The 17,742-nt window shown below is 40.9% G+C and overlaps 1 protein-coding gene across 1 annotated transcript in view; it reads right to left on the bottom strand.

Annotated features, from left to right (window-relative positions):
- DARS2 (aspartyl-tRNA synthetase 2, mitochondrial) overlaps positions 1–17,742 on the bottom strand; it is a 30,666-nt gene that overhangs the window by 12,706 nt on the left and 218 nt on the right. Inside the window, 11 exon segments of the mRNA XM_021063655.1 lie at positions 582–689; positions 2,533–2,712; positions 3,596–3,665; positions 5,846–5,952; positions 7,355–7,401; positions 9,166–9,289; positions 10,008–10,103; positions 10,452–10,553; positions 13,251–13,317; positions 16,152–16,251; positions 17,221–17,381. Of these exon segments, the coding sequence (XP_020919314.1) occupies positions 582–689; positions 2,533–2,712; positions 3,596–3,665; positions 5,846–5,952; positions 7,355–7,401; positions 9,166–9,289; positions 10,008–10,103; positions 10,452–10,553; positions 13,251–13,317; positions 16,152–16,251; positions 17,221–17,341 (1,122 nt within the window). The 5' untranslated portion in view covers positions 17,342–17,381.

Below are 17,742 nucleotides of genomic sequence, written 5' to 3'. Positions count from 1 at the left end.
AGCAGATATGCTAACAGAAAACGGACACATCCCATTACTTAAAAGTCAATGCTTATCCAGCCCAACCATTCTCTCTCTCTCTTACCCTCATTTCCCCCTTTTTTGGTTTTCATAGCTCCACCTCTTTTCCCTTGTTTTTAAAGCAGTAGACCCCAGAGCTCGAAAACCAAGAACCAATATGCTAAGGCTATACTGGAGCTGAAATGTGGCTGAAAGTCACTGGACAAGCTGAGGCTGGAGATAGAATATGAATACTATTCTATAGCCACTGGTGGAAATAACCCCAAATGAAGTACAGGAGTACTTTAACAGCATTTTATTTAAAAGGAAAAAAAAAAAAAAAGGCTCTAGACCTTGATATTCATAAAGTTTTATTGTTTTCTACTTATAGTTTTAGAAAAATTGTTAGATTTTATCTGAAAATACTTATTTTTATATTTAGTTAAAGAGATTTTTTTCTTTCTGAAGTTTAAATGTGCCAATATTGAACATATTTACTTCTTATTTATATATATTTTTTTAATTTTTTTATTTTTTCTCATTTATATTTTAGAGAAAATATAGAATTGTACTCCACTTACTGCTCCTTCAGGGACACACATGGCTTTGATGGTTCCTTGGGGTTTACTAAGTGCATCTTGAAGATAACCAATCTCTGTTCTTCTGAACATATCACTGATATCTACAATCTAGAAAATGGATAACAAAAACGGTAATTAAATGTGAAGTAATTTTTATCTCAAAACATTTTACAAATAAGATTTTATTTTATTTTTGTCTTTTCTAGGTCTACACCCGAGGCATATGGAGGTTCCCAGGTTAGGGGTCTAATCGGAGCCGTAGCCACCAGCCTACGCCATGGCCACAGCAACATGGGATCTGAGCTGCGTCTGTGACCTACACCACAACTCACGGCAACCTCATGGTTCCTAGTCGGATTCTGTTAACCACCGAGCTATGACGGGAACTCCACAAACAAGATTTTAAAAAGGAATGTGGATCTTGTTAACATTTATAGACTACATTCATAGAGTGTTTACCATGGGCTGGGCACCATGAGATGAGTTAATGTAGTAATGTATAATTCATTAGTAATAATTCATCTCATCTGTGCAACACAAGTATGATGTACACCCTTTTATTATCCCCGTTTAACAGATGAGGAAACCAAGGCATAGAGAAAGAAATGACTTGCCTAAGATGACACAGCTAGTAAGTGGCAGTCAGTATTTAGCTTAAGCAATCTGGCTTAAGAACCACTATTCCATGTTACAAAAGAAGAAACAAGGAGTAGTTATGTTGGCTGCTGTAAGTAGGCAGTTATGACTTTTTGTGTTATAATTTTTCGTTCTAAGAATTGATTATTGCCTATTTCTGGACCAGGCAGCACTCAATTTCTAAAGAATTTTCATTGAGAACTGAAATACAGAAATGTCACCAGCATTACAGCGATGAAGAGCTGTTGCTCTCTTGGAGATAATAAGCGTCTTGCTAAGGGAAACTGCTCCACCTTTAACTCTTACCCTTAGTTCAGTATGTACAGATCTTAATGTGAATAAACATTTCCATTTATGTTTGAACTCTTTATAGATCAGGGAAGAAGAATAAAGAACTCTTAATCATTTGCCTTCCAAGTGCCTTAGCTAAAGAATTCAAGGGAGTTCCCGTTGTGGCTCAGTGGTTAACGAATCCAACTAGGAACCAGGACGTTGCAGGTTTGATCCCTGGCCTCGCTCAGTGGGTTAAGGATCCGGCGTTGCTGTGTGCTGTGGTGTGGGTCGCAGACATGGCTTGGATCCCGTGTTGCTGTGGCTCTGGGATAGGCCAGCAACTACAGCTCCTATTCGACCCTTAGCCTGGGAACCTCTATATGCCTCGGGTGCAGCCCTAGAAAAGACAAAAAAAAAAAAAAAAAGAATTCAAGAGGAAAGCACAGTTTTTTTTTTCTTTCAAGTTACCATTCATGTCTATATAACAGACAATAAAGTCAGCAATAAAAACTTTATAGCAAGAGGAGTTCCCGTCGTGGAGCAGTGGTTAACGAATCCGACTAGGAACCATGAGGTTGCGGGTTCAGTCCCTGCCCTTGCTCAGTGGGTTAACGATCCGGCGTTGCCGTGAGCTGTGGTGTAGGTTGCAGACACAGCTCGGATCCTGCGTTGCTGTGGCTCTGGCGTAGGCCGGCGGCTACAGCTCCGATCAGACCCCTAGCCTGGGAACCTCCATATGCTGCAGGAGCGGCCCAAGAAATAGCAAAAAGACAAAAAAAAAAAAAAAAAAAAAAAAAAAAAAACTTTATAACAAGAAACTTGCTCTTGGAAATAGATTTTGGAAAACAACAGAGAAAAGATATTGTGATGCTAACACACCTTTAGTCTCTCTTGCTATAGCTTGGTAACAACGAAAGTAACAAGCTAAGGTAACAAGAAAAAATATGATAGGATAGTGTGTGTAACTGGTTGTAAACATCAAAATAGTTTGATAGATTACAGGACTCTTTGGGGGCACGGTCCTCAAAGTGAAGAAAGGTACCTTCATTCCAAAGCGAGTGTCAGGTTTATCAGTTCCATAGCTGGCCAATGCCTCGGCAAAGGTCATAGAAGGAAAAGGAACTACCAGGGGATCTTTGTCACTGGGCCACGAATACTGGAGCAAACCCTCAATTAGACTCTGAATCCCAGTCTGGTCTACAAAAGACATCTCTATGTCAATCTGAAACCAAAACAACATATGGAAACTTACTAGAACAGCCACGATATTAATGTGTACATGTGTATTTATATATTTCTTTGGTTTCAAGTTACCATAGGATTTTGCACATGAATATCTAATAATACATGAGGGAGCAGATTAAATGTTCTTATATATGCTTTATGTCAGGCACTGTGCTAATGGTTTACATACATCAACTTGTTTAGTTCCCATGACTATCCCATGGCTTACGGCTCAGAGAGGCTAAGTAACTTCCCTGATGTATATAGTTAAACTACATTGATCTCAGGTCTATCCAACTCCAAAGCTTATGGTTTTTTGCTTCACCACACTGATTAATACAATATCATACAGAAACTAAATCATAATAGCTTCCATGCTTTTGACTAGATACATAGATTAAATCAACATACAGAATTGCTGGTTCTTAGTGCTTAGAAAGATTTGTTTTAAGAACTTAATCAGGAGTTCCCACTGTAGCACAGTGGGGCAAGGATCTGGCATTGTCTCTGTGGCAGCACAGATTGGATCTCTGGCCTAGCACTGTGGATTAAGGATCTGGTGTTGTCATAGTTGGAGATCAGATTCAATTCCTTGATGGGGAACATTCATATGCTGTGAGTGTAGCCAAAAAAACCCCAACAAACAAAAATCCCCCAAAATTGGATCATATCATGACCATTAAAGCATTGTAGGAACCACTGTCATTCCTTAGTTGATAACCATATTCTTTGTAATTAGTGCCTCAACTGGTTAGTTTAATTAAATATCTGATGGATAAAATATAGTGACAAGAAAGTACATATAATTTCTGTCCTGATTTTGACATACTTGGCTGTAGCTAGGCTGAATCAGTAAGAGACAAATGAATATAACTCAGTACCTGGGTAAACTCGGGTTGTCTGTCTGGTCTTGAACCTTCATCTCGATAACAACGGGCAATCTGAAAATATCTAAATTTAAAAATTGCATTAATTGAGTCATGATTCTAGGAAGATACACACACTTTCTCCCCAACATTCCTGCAATGTACATTAATACAATTAATGATACCTAAAAGACATAAGGAATTTCAAAATTCTTTATGATATTCTAATCTAATCTGATATAGTTGACCCCTAATATACGATAAAGTTGACCACTGAGAAGTCAACTCCTCTATATATTGTTTTAAAAATATACAATGGTGGAGTTCCCTTGTGGCTCAGCAGAAGTGAACCTGACTAGTATCCATGAGGATGTGGGTTTAATTCCTAGCCTTGCTCAGTGGGTTAAGTATCCCGGCATTGCCATGAGCTATAGTGTAGGTTGAAGATGCAGCTGGGATCCTGCATTGCTGTAGCTTCTGTATAGGCTGGCTGCTGCAGTTCTGATCTGATCCCTAGCCTGGGAACTTCCATATGCTGCATGTGTGGTCCTAAAAAAAGTAAAAAAAAAAATATATGGTGGCACCTTTGGATATTTGTGTTAGACCGACATGCAAGGCAGTCTATGTTTCTTTATTTTTTGCTGTGCCCAAGGCATGGGAAGTTCCTGGGCCAGGGATCAAAACCGCACCACAGCTGTAACCAGAGCCACATCAGTGACAATGCTGGATCCTTAACCTTCTGAGCCACAAGGGAACTCTAGTCCATGCTTCTTCTTTTTTATTTTTTTTCTTTTTAGGGCCACACCCAAGGCATATGGAGGTTCCCAGGCTAGGGGTCCAATCAGAGATACAGCTGCCAGCCTATGCCATAGCCACAACAACATCAGACCCAAGCCGTGTCTGTGACCTAGACCACAGCTCTGGCAACGCCAGATCCTCAAGCTACTGATCAAGGCCAGGAACCGAACCCGCAACTTCATGGTTCCTAGTCAGATTTGCTTCCACTGCAGCATGACGGGAACTCCTAGACCATGTTTCTTTTTTTTTCTTTTTTTTTTTTTTTTTTTGTCTTTTTGCTATTTCTTGGGCCGCTCCCGTGGCATATGGAGGTTCCCAGGCTAGGGGTCGAATCGGAGCTGTAGCCCCTGGCCTACACCAGGGCCACAGCAACACAGGATCCGAGCCTCGTCTGCGACCTACACCACAGCTCATGGCATAGCCGGATCGTTAACCCACTGAGCAAGGGCAGGGACCGAACCCGCAACCTCATGGTTCCTAGTTGGATTCGTTAACCACTGCGCCACGACGGGAACTCCAAGACCATGTTTCTTAACACATACTCTTTTGCATCAGCCAAACTGAAATATTCACTGCTCCATGAGTACACTTGAGCTTTCCTGTGCTATGCCATTTTAACTCTCATTTTTTAAATGAACCTGACTAGTATCCATGACGATGGAGGTTCAATCCCTCGCCTTGCTCTTTGGGTAGGGGATCCAGCGTTGCTGTGAGCTGTGATGTAGGTCACAGATGTAGCTAGGATCTGGCATTACTTTGGCTGTGGTATAGGTCGTGGGCTGCAGCTTGGAGTCAACCCCTAGCTTGGGAACTTCCACATCCCGCAGGTTCGGCCCTAAAAACAAAACAAAACTCTCATTTTCATCTCCTGAAATGCAGCTCTGCCCCAGAAGGCCTTGCTCATAAATTTTTTGACATTTTCCAAAACAATGTAATTTTGAACCTCTCTCTCTTTTTTTTTTGTATTTTAGGGCCGCACCTGTGGTGTCTGTGACCTACACCACAGCTCATGGCAACGCCAGATCCTTAACCCACTGAGCAAGGCCAGGGATCGAACCTACATCCTCACAGATCCTAGTCGGGATCGTTAACCACTGAGACATGAAGGGAACTCCTCAAACCTCTTAATGTAACAAGTTTGCAATTTTCAACATACTTATTTTTGTTTATGTCACAGTTGGTTTTATTATCCTATTTTGTTTTACTAGATTTGTTAACTCCTTGAGAGCAAAACCTATTCTTTTTTGTTTTTAATCCCCTTTCCCATCTACTAGCATAGAGCTTTGTATGTGGTGGCCACCCAATAAATCTTTACATAATAATTACACATTTTTAGGGCATTTTACCAGTATTTTCCAAACCTCTCATACATTTTTTAACCTTCCTTTAAGAGATTATAGACAATTTTGTGTTTCCTTCCCCCCTTCTTTTCCTTTTCTGACCACTGCTAGCACAAAGAAAGCTCACCTGTCTAGACCACCAACCATTAGAAGCTGCTTAAACTGCTGAGGACTCTGAGGGAGAGAATAAAACTTTCCAGGTTCCCTGGATGGTACTACAAACTCTTTTGCACCCTTTGAATGAGAAAGAGGGAGAGCAGATATATCATTAAAAAAACAAATCTAAGAGGTGGTAGAAGTCAATAGTTCAGCTCATCAATGAAATCAACTAAAGAGTAAATTTCTCACAATGAAAGAGATCATTTCTTGCTCATCCTTTAGTCCCTCAAAGGCTTGTACACAGTAGGCTTTAAATAATGTTTATATGTAGTAAGAATTAGATATATGCTTGTTGAAATGAACTCTCGATTTTGTTCATCAATTCCTATTCAAGTAATTCCTAACCGCTTTTCTTTTTTCTTTCTTTCTTTTTTTTTTTTAGGGCCACACCCGAGGCATACAGAGGTTCCCAGGCTAAGGGTCTAATCAGAGCTGTTGCTGCCGGCCTATGCCAGAGCCACAGCAATGCCATATCTGAGCAACGCTGGATCAGTAACCCACTGAGTGAGGCCAGGGATCGAACCCACAACCTCATGGTTCCTAGTTGGATTAGTTTCTGCTGCACCACGATGGGAACTCCCACTTTTCTAAATTCAAACTATAGTTTTACAGTCCATAGACTGTATAAATATTGATGTTTAAAAATGTCAGTTCATAATGAACAGGAATTAATTAATTAATTTATTTATTTATTGTCTTTTTAGAGCCGTACCCATGGCATATGGAAGTTCCCAAGCTAGGGGTCAAATCAGAGCTGTAGCCACCGGCCTACACCACAGCCACAGAAATACCAGATTCATGCTGCTTCTGTGACCTACACCGAAGCTCAGGGCAATACTGGATCCTTTACCCCACTGAGTGGGGCCAGTGATCGAACCCAAATCCTCATGGATACCAGTAGGGTTCATTACTGCTGAGTCATGATGGGAACTCTAGAAATTTATTTTTAAGGAATCAATTTATTATTGATTTATAGCTATAAACCTCAATGGGGGAGTTCCCGTCGTGGCGCAGTGGTTAACGAATCCGATTAGGAACCATGAGGTTTCGGGTTCGGTCCCTGCCCTTGCTCAGTGGGTTGACGATCCGGCGTTGCCGTGAGCTGTGGTGTAGGTTGCAGACACGGCTCGGATCCCACGTTGCTGTGGCTCTGGTGTAGGCCGGTGGCTACAGCTCCGATTCAACCCCTAGCCTGGGAACCTCCATATGCCGAGGGAGCGGCCCAAGAAATAGCAACAACAACAACAACAACAACAAAAAATAAACCTCAATGGAAAGAAAACTATAGGTTTAAAAGATTCTGAGGCAAAATACTGACCCATGTAATTTGGCCAATTCTTAATACCTAGTTAATGTGATCATCCTTAGCCAATAAAATAAATAAAAGAAATACAACTAAGGGAATATAAAAGCAAAGTGGTCCAGTTTCATAAACCAATAGGAAATTATTAGTAGGCTGATTAAGGAATATACTTACCCCTGGAGTCCTCTTAAACAATGTTGGTGTTTCTATATCCACAAACCCTAAAGAGAGAAACACCAGAATTTAATAGAAAGGAATTTGTCAAATATGAAATCTATAGTATAGTTCAACAAATCTGAGGCTACCTTCTAATTAGGAATTTTGACTGAAATAAGTAACCAAGCACATTGATGCTGGTTTCTACAAATCCTGGAAGGAAACCGAAGATTTTCATAAAATCCTATCCTCTTCATAAAGTTGACACTTTGGTCTTGAAATCATTCTGTTTGATGGATTCTTGTCTACTGAGCTGTTCTGATTTTCTACATGTTCTGCTGGCACAGCAAAAATAATACAAATATAGCATTAAAAAAACCCAGGACTGGAGTTCCTCTTGTAGCTCAGTGGAAATGAATCTGACTAGTATCCATGAGGACGTAGGTTCAATCCCTGGCCTCTCTCAGAGGGTTTAGGATCTGGCATTGCTGTGAGCTGTGGTGCAGGTCGCAGATGCTACTTGGACACTCTGTTGCTGGGGCTGTGGTGTAGGCCAGTGACTATAGCTCCAGTTCCACCCCTAGCCTGCGAATCTCCATATGCTGTGGGTAAGGCCCTAAAAAAAGACCAAAAAAAAAAAAAGAATCCCAGGACTGACTGAAAAGTCTAGGTTTCTTTCTTTCTTTCATCTTTTTTTTTAGGGCCATACCAGTGGCATATGGATGTTCCCAGGCTAGGGGTTGAATCAGAGCTATAGCTGCCAGCCTACCCCACAGTCACAGCAATGCCAGATCCAAGACACATCTGTGACCTACACTATGGCTCACGGCAATGCCAGATCCTTAACTCACTATGCAAGGCCAGGGATTGAACATGCTGCATCTTCATGGATGCTAGTCAGATCATTTCTGCTGAGCCATGATGGGAACTACCTGAAGAGTCTAGGTTTCTTTTTTTTTTTTTTTTTTTTTTTGTCTTTTTGCTATTTCCTGGGCTGCTCCCACGGCATATAGAGGTTCCCAGGCTAGGGGTCCAACCTACACCACAGCTCACGGCAACGCCGGATCATTAACCCACTGAGCAAGGGCAGGGATCGAACCCGCAACCTCATTGTTCCTAGTCGGATTCGTTAACCACTGCGCCACAACGGGAACTCCAAGAGTCTAGGTTTCTGAATTCCCAACAGTCCAATTACATTTCTGAGTTTCCAACAAATGATGTACTAGCATGGTGAAGAATTAAGAAAACTTATAGATAACAACGAAAGGTCTGGTCCACCTTCAATAGTGAAGGTGGAAATACTTAGACAATGTAACAGGCAATGTCACTTTTTTTTTCTTTTGTTTTTAAGGGCTGTATCTGTGGCATACGTAAGTTCCCAGGCTAGGGATCGAATCAGAGCTGCAGCTGTTAGCCTACGCCACAGCCACAGCAGTGCCAGATCCGAGGCAGGTCTGTGACCTATATATACCACAGCTTGTGGCAAGACCAGATCCTTAACCCACTGAAAAAGGCCAGGGATCGAACCCACATCCTCATGGATACTAGTCGGGTTCGTTTCTGCTGAGCCACAATAGGAACTCCAATATCACTTTTAAAAGGCTATACTTGTGACTCAATATGGAACTAAATTGTGCTTTATGTTACTAAATTATGCTCTAGGACAAAACACTTGAAAATGAATGTTTGTTCAAAAACTGCTTTATATATTAAATGAATTTCAGACCTCTAGCAACATATGACCCAATGAGGCCAAGGAGAGGGTACAGTGAAACTGCTGAATATAACAGATGAATAATCTCCAAAGAACATCCAGGCATTTCCCTTACCATGCAGATTACAGAGATATTCCCGCATTTTCATGACCATCTGGGACCTCAGTCGCAGGTTATATTGCATTTGGGCACCACGCAAGTCTAAGTAGCGATACTGCAAACGAAGAGTCTCTGTTTTCTAAACAAATTTAAAGATTTTTATGTTTAAAAATTTTTCAAGTATTAAAAAGATATACTCTGATATTAAAGACATTAATCTAGATACAGAATGTGAGTTTTCAAAAACTTTAGCTCTATCCTTAACCTTGTTACTAGTACCAATTTTACTTTTTTTTTTTTTTGCTTTTTAGGGCCGAATTCCCGTCATGTGGAGTTCCCCAGGCTAGGGGTCAAATCAGAGCTATAGCTGCTGGCCTAAGATACAGCCACAGCAAGACGGGATCCGAGCTGAGTTTGCAACCTACACCACAGCTCATGGCAACGCTGGATCCTTAACCCACTGAGTAAGGCTAGGGATCGAACCTGTGTCCTGATGGATATTAGTCAGACTTGTTTCCACTGAGCCACAAGAGAACTCCCCATCTGGTCATTTCTAGGACAGACATAAATTTTCTTTCAAAATGTAAAACAATAGCAACCAAAAAATATAAACAAAGTAACACCTAAGTCTTAAAGACAACCATGTTTCAAGTGGTCTGAAAAAACATTCTAAGTATTTAGGAAGTGCAACAGCTTACTGAACTGTTGCTATTTAAGAACAGTTCAAGAATGATTCATAATACAGCTATAAAAATGCTTAATTTTGTAGAAGTTAAACTTTATAAAACTCTGATAACACTTTACTGGTTATCACCATTTTCTAGATACTCTATTTTATTAATAACATAGGATGGCACCTTCACAAAGTCCTTAATTTCAAAGGGTAGCTTCTTGCAGGAGTTCAGAAGTTTAGCTGTTTTAACTTTGATTTCAATCTCACCTGTTGGCATTTTCTTAAAGAGAAAGAGAAAAAGACTTATTTTAAAAAGCACTCATCAGGATGTGTACACAGTGAATATTTATAAAACATAAGCATTTACTTGTGCAGGTGCTTAAACAAAAACATCTGTGTATGACTTTGACATTCCTATGCATATTTGTGGCTGATGTTTTAACAAACGTCTATTTCCATAGACATTTATGTTTGTAGTGAAATTTCTTAAATTTGTAAGTTCATTTGTTGACCCTACAGAGCTTTGGTGTCATATATCTCACAGACACTCATTCTCTGTTGTCTGAAGGTGTTGACAGACAGTAGGCATATACAGAGGTAAAATTTAAATAGTTTATAAATTACTAACTGGATTCTCTTGTCCTGGAGGTCGGGAAATTACTGTTCCAGACACTTGAACCACAGATTCCACAGGGGCTTCACATAAAATTCTCCTCACAGAAGCAGCTGACTATAGAATAAGAGAGGAAAACATTTTCAGCAAACAAATGAACTTAAAGGACTCTATAGCAACTGCAGATTATGACTTAGAAAACTGTTAATATGCATAAGCTTAATTGCCATACATACTGGGGCTACCCTTGATGACTTTATTAAAGAATTTGGTAAATTCTGGAGTTCCCGTTGTGGCGCAGTGGTTAACGAATCCGACTAGGAATCATGAGGTTGCGGGTTCGGTCCCTGCCCTTGCTCAGTAGGTTAACGATCCGGTGTTGCCGTGAGCTGTGGTGTAGGTCGCAGACGCGGCTCGGATCCTGCGTTGCTGTGGCTCTGGTGTGGGCCGGTGGCTATAGCTCCGATTGGACCCCTAGCTTGGGAACCTCCATATGCCGCGGGAGCGGCCCAGGAAATAGCAAAATGACCAAAAAAAAAAAAAAAAAAAAAAAAAGAATTTGGTAAATTCTATTCCCACTTTTTTGGGGGTGGAGTTGGGAGTGCATTCATGGCGTGGGGAAATTCCCAGGCCAGGGATCAAACCCTCCTCACAGTTGTAACCAGAGCCACAGTAGTGACAACACCAGATCTTTTACTCACTGAGCCACCAGGGAACTCCCCGTAACCCTCTTTGACTCCATACAGCAAGAAAAACTATTAGTTAATTTAAAACTTTCTTACTTAAAGGAAAATAAGGAGAAGAATGATTAATGCCACAAATCCACATACTTTTCTTTTCTTTTTAGGGCCGCACCTGAGGCACATGGAAGTTCCCAGGCTAAGGGTCGAACTGGAGCTGTAGCTGCCGGCCTCTACCATAACCACAGCAATGCCAGATCCAAGCTGCATATGTGACCTACATTACAGCTCATGGCAATGCCAGATCCTTAACCCACTGAGCGAGGACTGGGATCAAACCGGCATCCTCATGAATACTAGTTGATTTCGTTACCGCTGAGCCACAACGGGAACTCCCCCACATACTTTAAAGGCAACTGTCTCCAGAGTTAGACTTAGGGGTAATTAAATCCAATAGTAATAATGGAGTCCAAAGTAAAAGAGTTCTGGTTAGCTATGCTCATCTCTGCATCCTGATCCCTGACAGATAATCCATGGCACTTTACTTACTTCAAACATATGAGGTGAGTAAATCTTACTTCTTTCAGGCATTCAAGCATTTATACAAACCACCACAATAGAAACCAATGTTGCCCAACAAGCATGATGAGAGTTCTTTATCTAAATTTAATGGCAATTATTTTTTGAGCAGGTAGTACCTTCACCTGACTCAAATTCAAAGGGTACAAATAGATATACAGTGAAAAGTCTCCTATGTCCTCCAGCCCAGAGATAACCTCTAAGATAACCTCCTCTTCCCAGAGATAACCCTATGTTATATGTCCTTCCAGGGACATTTCATAATATACACACATACTTGCTCTTTTTGATACAGATAATACCACTCTACATGTTCTTCGTATTCTGTTCTTTAACAATATACCTTTGATCTTTTTTCCATTTTAGCACACAAAGAACTTCTTCAGTCTTTTTTCTTTGGCTGTAACAATGTTCATTCTCTTAATGGGGAATATTTAGATTGTTCCCAATTTTTTTTTTCTATTAAAAATAATCCAGGCAGTTCCCTGGTGGCCTAGTGGTTAAGGACTTGGCATTGTCACTGCTGTGGCTGAGGTTCGATTCCTGGGCTAGGAATTTCTGCATACTGTGGGTATAGCCAAAAAAAAAAAAAAAAACAAAAAAAACAAAAACTCACCAGTAGTGAATAACTGTTATTTGCATATTTTGCATCTATTTAAGCCTATGTGTAAGATAATTGTGAGATAACTGACTAGAAGTAGAATGAATGGTTCAAAGGATATATGCATATATAATTTTGATATTGCCAAATTGCCTTCCATTAGAGCTAGTGCTCAATTGGTATGCCTTCAGGAGTGTATGAGCACTTGTTTTCCCAAACACAGCATGTTGTCAATCTAGTTTGTCAAAAATAACAATTCTGTGTAGTTTCAATTCACATTTCTCTATCTATGAGTAAAGCTGGGTATATATTCATATGTCTATAGACATATAGAAAAATAGCTATTTGTATTTTCTTTCTTTTTTTTTTTTTGTCTTTTTTTTTTGGTATTTCTTGGGCCGCCCCCGCGGCATATGGAGGTTCCCAGGCTAGGGGTTGAATCGGAGCTGTAGCCACCGGCCTATGCCAGAGCCACAGCAACGCAGGATCCGAGCCGCGTCTGCAACCTATACCACAGCTCACCGCAACATAACGCCGGATCGTTAACCCACTGAGCAAGGGCAGGGACCAAACCCGCAACCTCATGGTTCCTAGTCGGATTCGTTAACCACTGTGCCAAGACGGGAACTCCTGTATTTTCTTTTCTACAAATTTTATGCTCATGTTCTGCATTCACATTTCTACTGGGTCACTGGTCTTTAAAAAGTTTTTTTTTTAAATTGATTTGGAGTAGCCTTTTATATAGTAGAGAAATTAGCTCTTTGTCTGTGACATGAGTTGTACATATTTTTCTCCAGTTTGTCATTTGTCTAAATATTGCATATGGTAGTTTTAATTTCCATTAACAATAAACTTCTTAATTTAAAACCTCGAACATACTTATCCAGCATGCTTAGCTTATTCCAACTATAGCATCAAAGAGGCTTTCAGATAACAGAAGAAACCTTCTATTACCTCATCCTGGGGAATGACAACTTGGACAAGTCCATGGAAATCTCTTAGGACCAGGAAGATGTTCTGCCTGATTAATTAAGAAAATGAACACATTAGGGTGAAATCTTCAAGACCAAAATTTATTTATTTTTAAAGTTTTTTCCTCTGGCTAATTTAAGCAAAAATTTATTAAAAGTTAGAAGTATTTTAGAAGAATCAACCACAAGCCTGGAGAACCATATGCAGAAAATATGCAGGAACCAAGTGAAACTAGGTAGCTGAGAACACAAGCCCTTAGCACTGTTGCTAATGAACAGCTGCTGTCCTAATGCAGCTGTGCTCTTTTTTTTTTTTTTTTTTTTTTTTTTTTTGTCTTTTTGCTATTTCTTTGGGCCGCTCCCGCGGCATATGGAGATTCCCAGGCCAGGGGTCCAATCGGAGCTGTAGCCACTGGCCTACACCAGAGCCACAGCAACGCAGGATCAGAGCCGCGTCTGCAACCTACACCACAGCTCACGGCAACGCTGGATCGTCAACCCACTGAGCAAGGGCAGGGACCGAACCCGCAACCTCATGGTTCCTAGTCGGATTCGTTAACCACTGGGCCACGACAGGAACTCCCAGCTGTGCTCTTAACTCCACTGTCACAATGGCTTTACAGAATATCTACTACACTTGGAGCTTTCCATTACTTTCTCAAGGCCCTCAACTTGGGCAGAAGTTCTGATTGCTCAAGCCTAGGTTATGTGCCTCTGACCTGTTTCCTGAGAGCAAAGAGGTCAGATGAGACCAAAATTTAAGCAGGCAAAAAAACAAATAAAAACCTCAAGCAATATATCATGTTCCTTTTTATAATAATAATATGCTTTCATAGCTATATTGGTACAGTTATCTATGTAGCTTATTCATGAAAATGACACTTTTTTTTTTTTTCTTTTTAGGGCCACACCTGAAGCATATGGAAGTTCCTGGGATAGGGGTTGAATCAGAGCTCCAGCTGCCCGCCTACGCCACAGCCACAGCCAATGAGGGATCCAGTGGGTTGCAGATCTTTAACCCAATGAAGAAGGCCAGGGATCGAACCTGCATCCTCATGGATACTGTTTGGTTTCTTTACTGATGAGCCACAATGGGAACTCCGAAATGCCACTTTTTTCATTTACAATTTCAACTTTTATTATTAGCTGTTTGTACAGTTTACTAATGCTAACCAGATGGCTTATTAATGAAAAGGCAGATTTAAAAATTTTTTAAATTGTATTGGCTTAAGTCTTTATAAGAAAATTTAACTAAATATGGAAACTTTCCAATATTAAAGTCCAAAGGTAATATTTTAGGATATCAGAGGCATCTGATTGGTCACTTTTTAAGTACAGCAATATAAACTCTTTTCTTTTCCTAAAAATAAGATACCATATAAAATTTTCTAGAAAAGGTCCAATACTAACTTAATACTTCTAAAACCCCAAAAGGCTCTCAAAATCCCAACATTTTAGCATTCAATCTTTCTCATAATTTTCTTTTTTTCCTTTTTCTATCTCTCATTATTCTTAGTACCAGGAAGAAGTACAGAAAGCCTCCTCAGATTTTGAGTTCAGGAGATAAAAGTCACTCAGTGTATGCGTAAAATAGCCACCCATTTGGGACATATTCTTTAGGAAGTTCACACAATCTATGTATTTTGGATCTCTTCACTGTGAATTAATGTATTATTCAAATATGTTTTTTTGTTTGTTTTTTGTCTTTTTGCCTTTTCTAGGGCCGCTCCCGTGGCATATGGAGGGTTCCCAGGCTAGGGGTTGAATTGGAGCTGTAGCCACCGGCCTACGCCAGAGCCACAGCAACGCAGGACCCCAGCCACCTCTGCAACCTACACCACAGCTCACGGCAACTCCAGATCCTTAAGCCACTGAGCAAGGCCAGGGATTGAACCCGCAACCTCATGGTTCCTAGTCGTATTTGTTAACCACTGAGCCACGACGGGAACTCCATGTTTTGTTTTTTTTAAAATGAGAGTTGCAATGTTTATTTCACGTTCTCTCTCTTTTTTTTTTTTGCTACACAGGCAGTATGTGGGAATTCCTGGGCCAGGGACTGAACCTACCCTGCAGAGCAGCAACCAGAGCCACAGTAGTAAGAGTGTGGAAGCCTCATCCCACTAGGCCATCAGAGAACTCCCTCAAATATGCTTTGTAATATAGAGATGAACAAATGGGCTCTACCACTGAGGAATCACTCTTCATCTTTTTAGGCTTTTTCTCTACCTAAACATAAACAATGCTTTTTTATGCTACTGATGCTTAACAGCTTACCCAATTATTGGTCCCAGGGTTCAGTAACTTATTTATTTTTTTTTGTCTTTTTTAGGGCTGCTCCCGCTGCATATGGAGGTCCCCAGACTGGAGTCAAATCGGAGCCACTGGCCTACACCACAGCCAGAGCAATGCAGGATCTGACCCCAGTCTGTGACCTACACCACAGCTCAGGGTAACACCAGATCTTTAACCCACTGATGGAGGCCAGGGATGGAACCCGAAACCTCATGGTTCCTAGTCGGATTCATTTCTGCTAAGCCATGACAGGAAACTCCAGTGTTCAGTTACTTTTATCACCATGTATTCTTTTTTTTTTTTTTTTTTGGGTCTTTTTGCCTTTTCTAGGGCTGCTCTCACTGCATATAGAGGTTCCCAGGCTAGGGATCTAATCAGAGCTGTAGCTGCCAGCCTATGCCAGGGCCACAGCAACACGGGATCCCAGTCGCATCTGCAACCTACACCACAGCTCGTGGCAACAATGGATCCTTAACCCACTGAGCAAGGGCAGGGACCGAACCCGCAACCTCATGGTTCTTGTCGGATTCGTTAACCACTTCACCATGACAGAACTCCTATCACCATGTATTCTTAAACTGTTTCTATCTACCTGCGGTACTGAATCCATCCACACAAGGTGACTTCTTGGCCTAAGTGAGACGAACGCAACTCTCCACAAGTGTTGGTTCGGGCAACAAAGCTACTGAGTTCTTAAAAAAAGAAGAGAAAAAAAGGAAGATTAAAAGTACATTATTTGCAAATTGTTTGAGAATATACTTTCAGTTCATATCATTCCTATCTTAATGGATGATATTTACAAAGAATGTAATCAATCACTATGAAATTTACCTATACATGTGTCAAAAGCCAAGTAACTGTCTTAATGTAAATTTTTGCCTTGGCACAACTGTAAATCAACTATATTTTATTTTATTTTATTATTTTTTTTTTTTTTTTGTCTTTTGTCTTTTTGTTGTTGTTGTTGCTATTTCTTGGGCCGCTCCCGCGGCATATGGAGGTTCCCAGGCTAGGGGTTGAATCAGAGCTGTAGCCACCGGCCTACGCCAGAGCCACAGCAACGCGGGATCCGAGCCGCGTCTGCAACCTACACCACAGCTCACGGCAACGCCGGATCGTCACCCACTGAGCAAGGGCAGGGACCGAACCCGCAACCTCATGGTTCCTAGTCGGATTCGTTAACCACTGCGCCACGACGGGAACTCCCTATATTTTAATAATAAAAAAAGGAATCTAAATATTTTTTATCACCCAGCATTTGCACTGACCCAAAATGCACTCTTCATAATAGTGCACATTTCTTCCCCAAACAAAACAGGGTCTTGGGAATTACAGAAGTAGAGTAACTAGCTTTAGTATGAATCTGGAGTGAAAACAGTCACTTGTACACTAGAAAACCATATTTAAAGTATAAAAGAATTTTTTAGGCTTCTTATTCGCAACATAAAAACTAAATGAATAGCTTATATTCATGTGACTACTTTTCTAGTCTTTTTAAAACTGCAGGAGGAAAACTACATCATAAGAAATCAAGAGAGTGAATGATGTGCTTCTGCACATAAAGCTATCCAGTCAAGACTAGGGGATAAATGGAATAAGCACTCTGGCTACAGAGAACAGGAGAAAGTGCTGTTCAGCGGACAAAGCTTTTCTGCATTCACCTGGAATACTCCTCTGTGAAGTCAGTATCAGACTTCGGGAGAGAAAACCCCAGAACGGCTGGGTAGTCTTTCCGGTGGGTCTGGATAAACCCCTGAATAGCCGACTTAGCCAGCAGAACATGTTATAGCCGCAGGATGGCGAAACGCTCACGAATCAAAAGCTGCAGGTGTTGGATGGTGGTCAAAAGTCAGTTTTGGAAATACATACAAAGCCCTTAAAATGCTAGGAGTTCACGCTCTCTTTAATATTTAAGCCCCTGTCTGCTGAACATTCAAGTGCACCTATCTGCAAATTAGATAAATTTGCAAAATCTTTGGGGCCTTTGGGAAAATTGAATACGGGAAAGACCTTTTAAGACTTTCCCCCTCCTCTCAGTGCATCCATTACCACTTCTATTAGCAAAGAAAGCTTCGGCCAGAAGTGACGAGCGAATGATTCCATATAGCAGCATATGGCGAGACCCGGCAGCCACGCACAGGGAGCAGGGGTCAGGCGGGAGGCGGACGCCCTTCCCTTCCTTT

The sequence above is a fragment of the Sus scrofa genome, chromosome 9 (genome assembly GCF_000003025.6).
Source record: "Sus scrofa isolate TJ Tabasco breed Duroc chromosome 9, Sscrofa11.1, whole genome shotgun sequence".
NCBI lineage: Eukaryota > Metazoa > Chordata > Mammalia > Artiodactyla > Suidae > Sus > Sus scrofa.
This window is presented reverse-complemented; position numbering and strand designations above follow the sequence as displayed.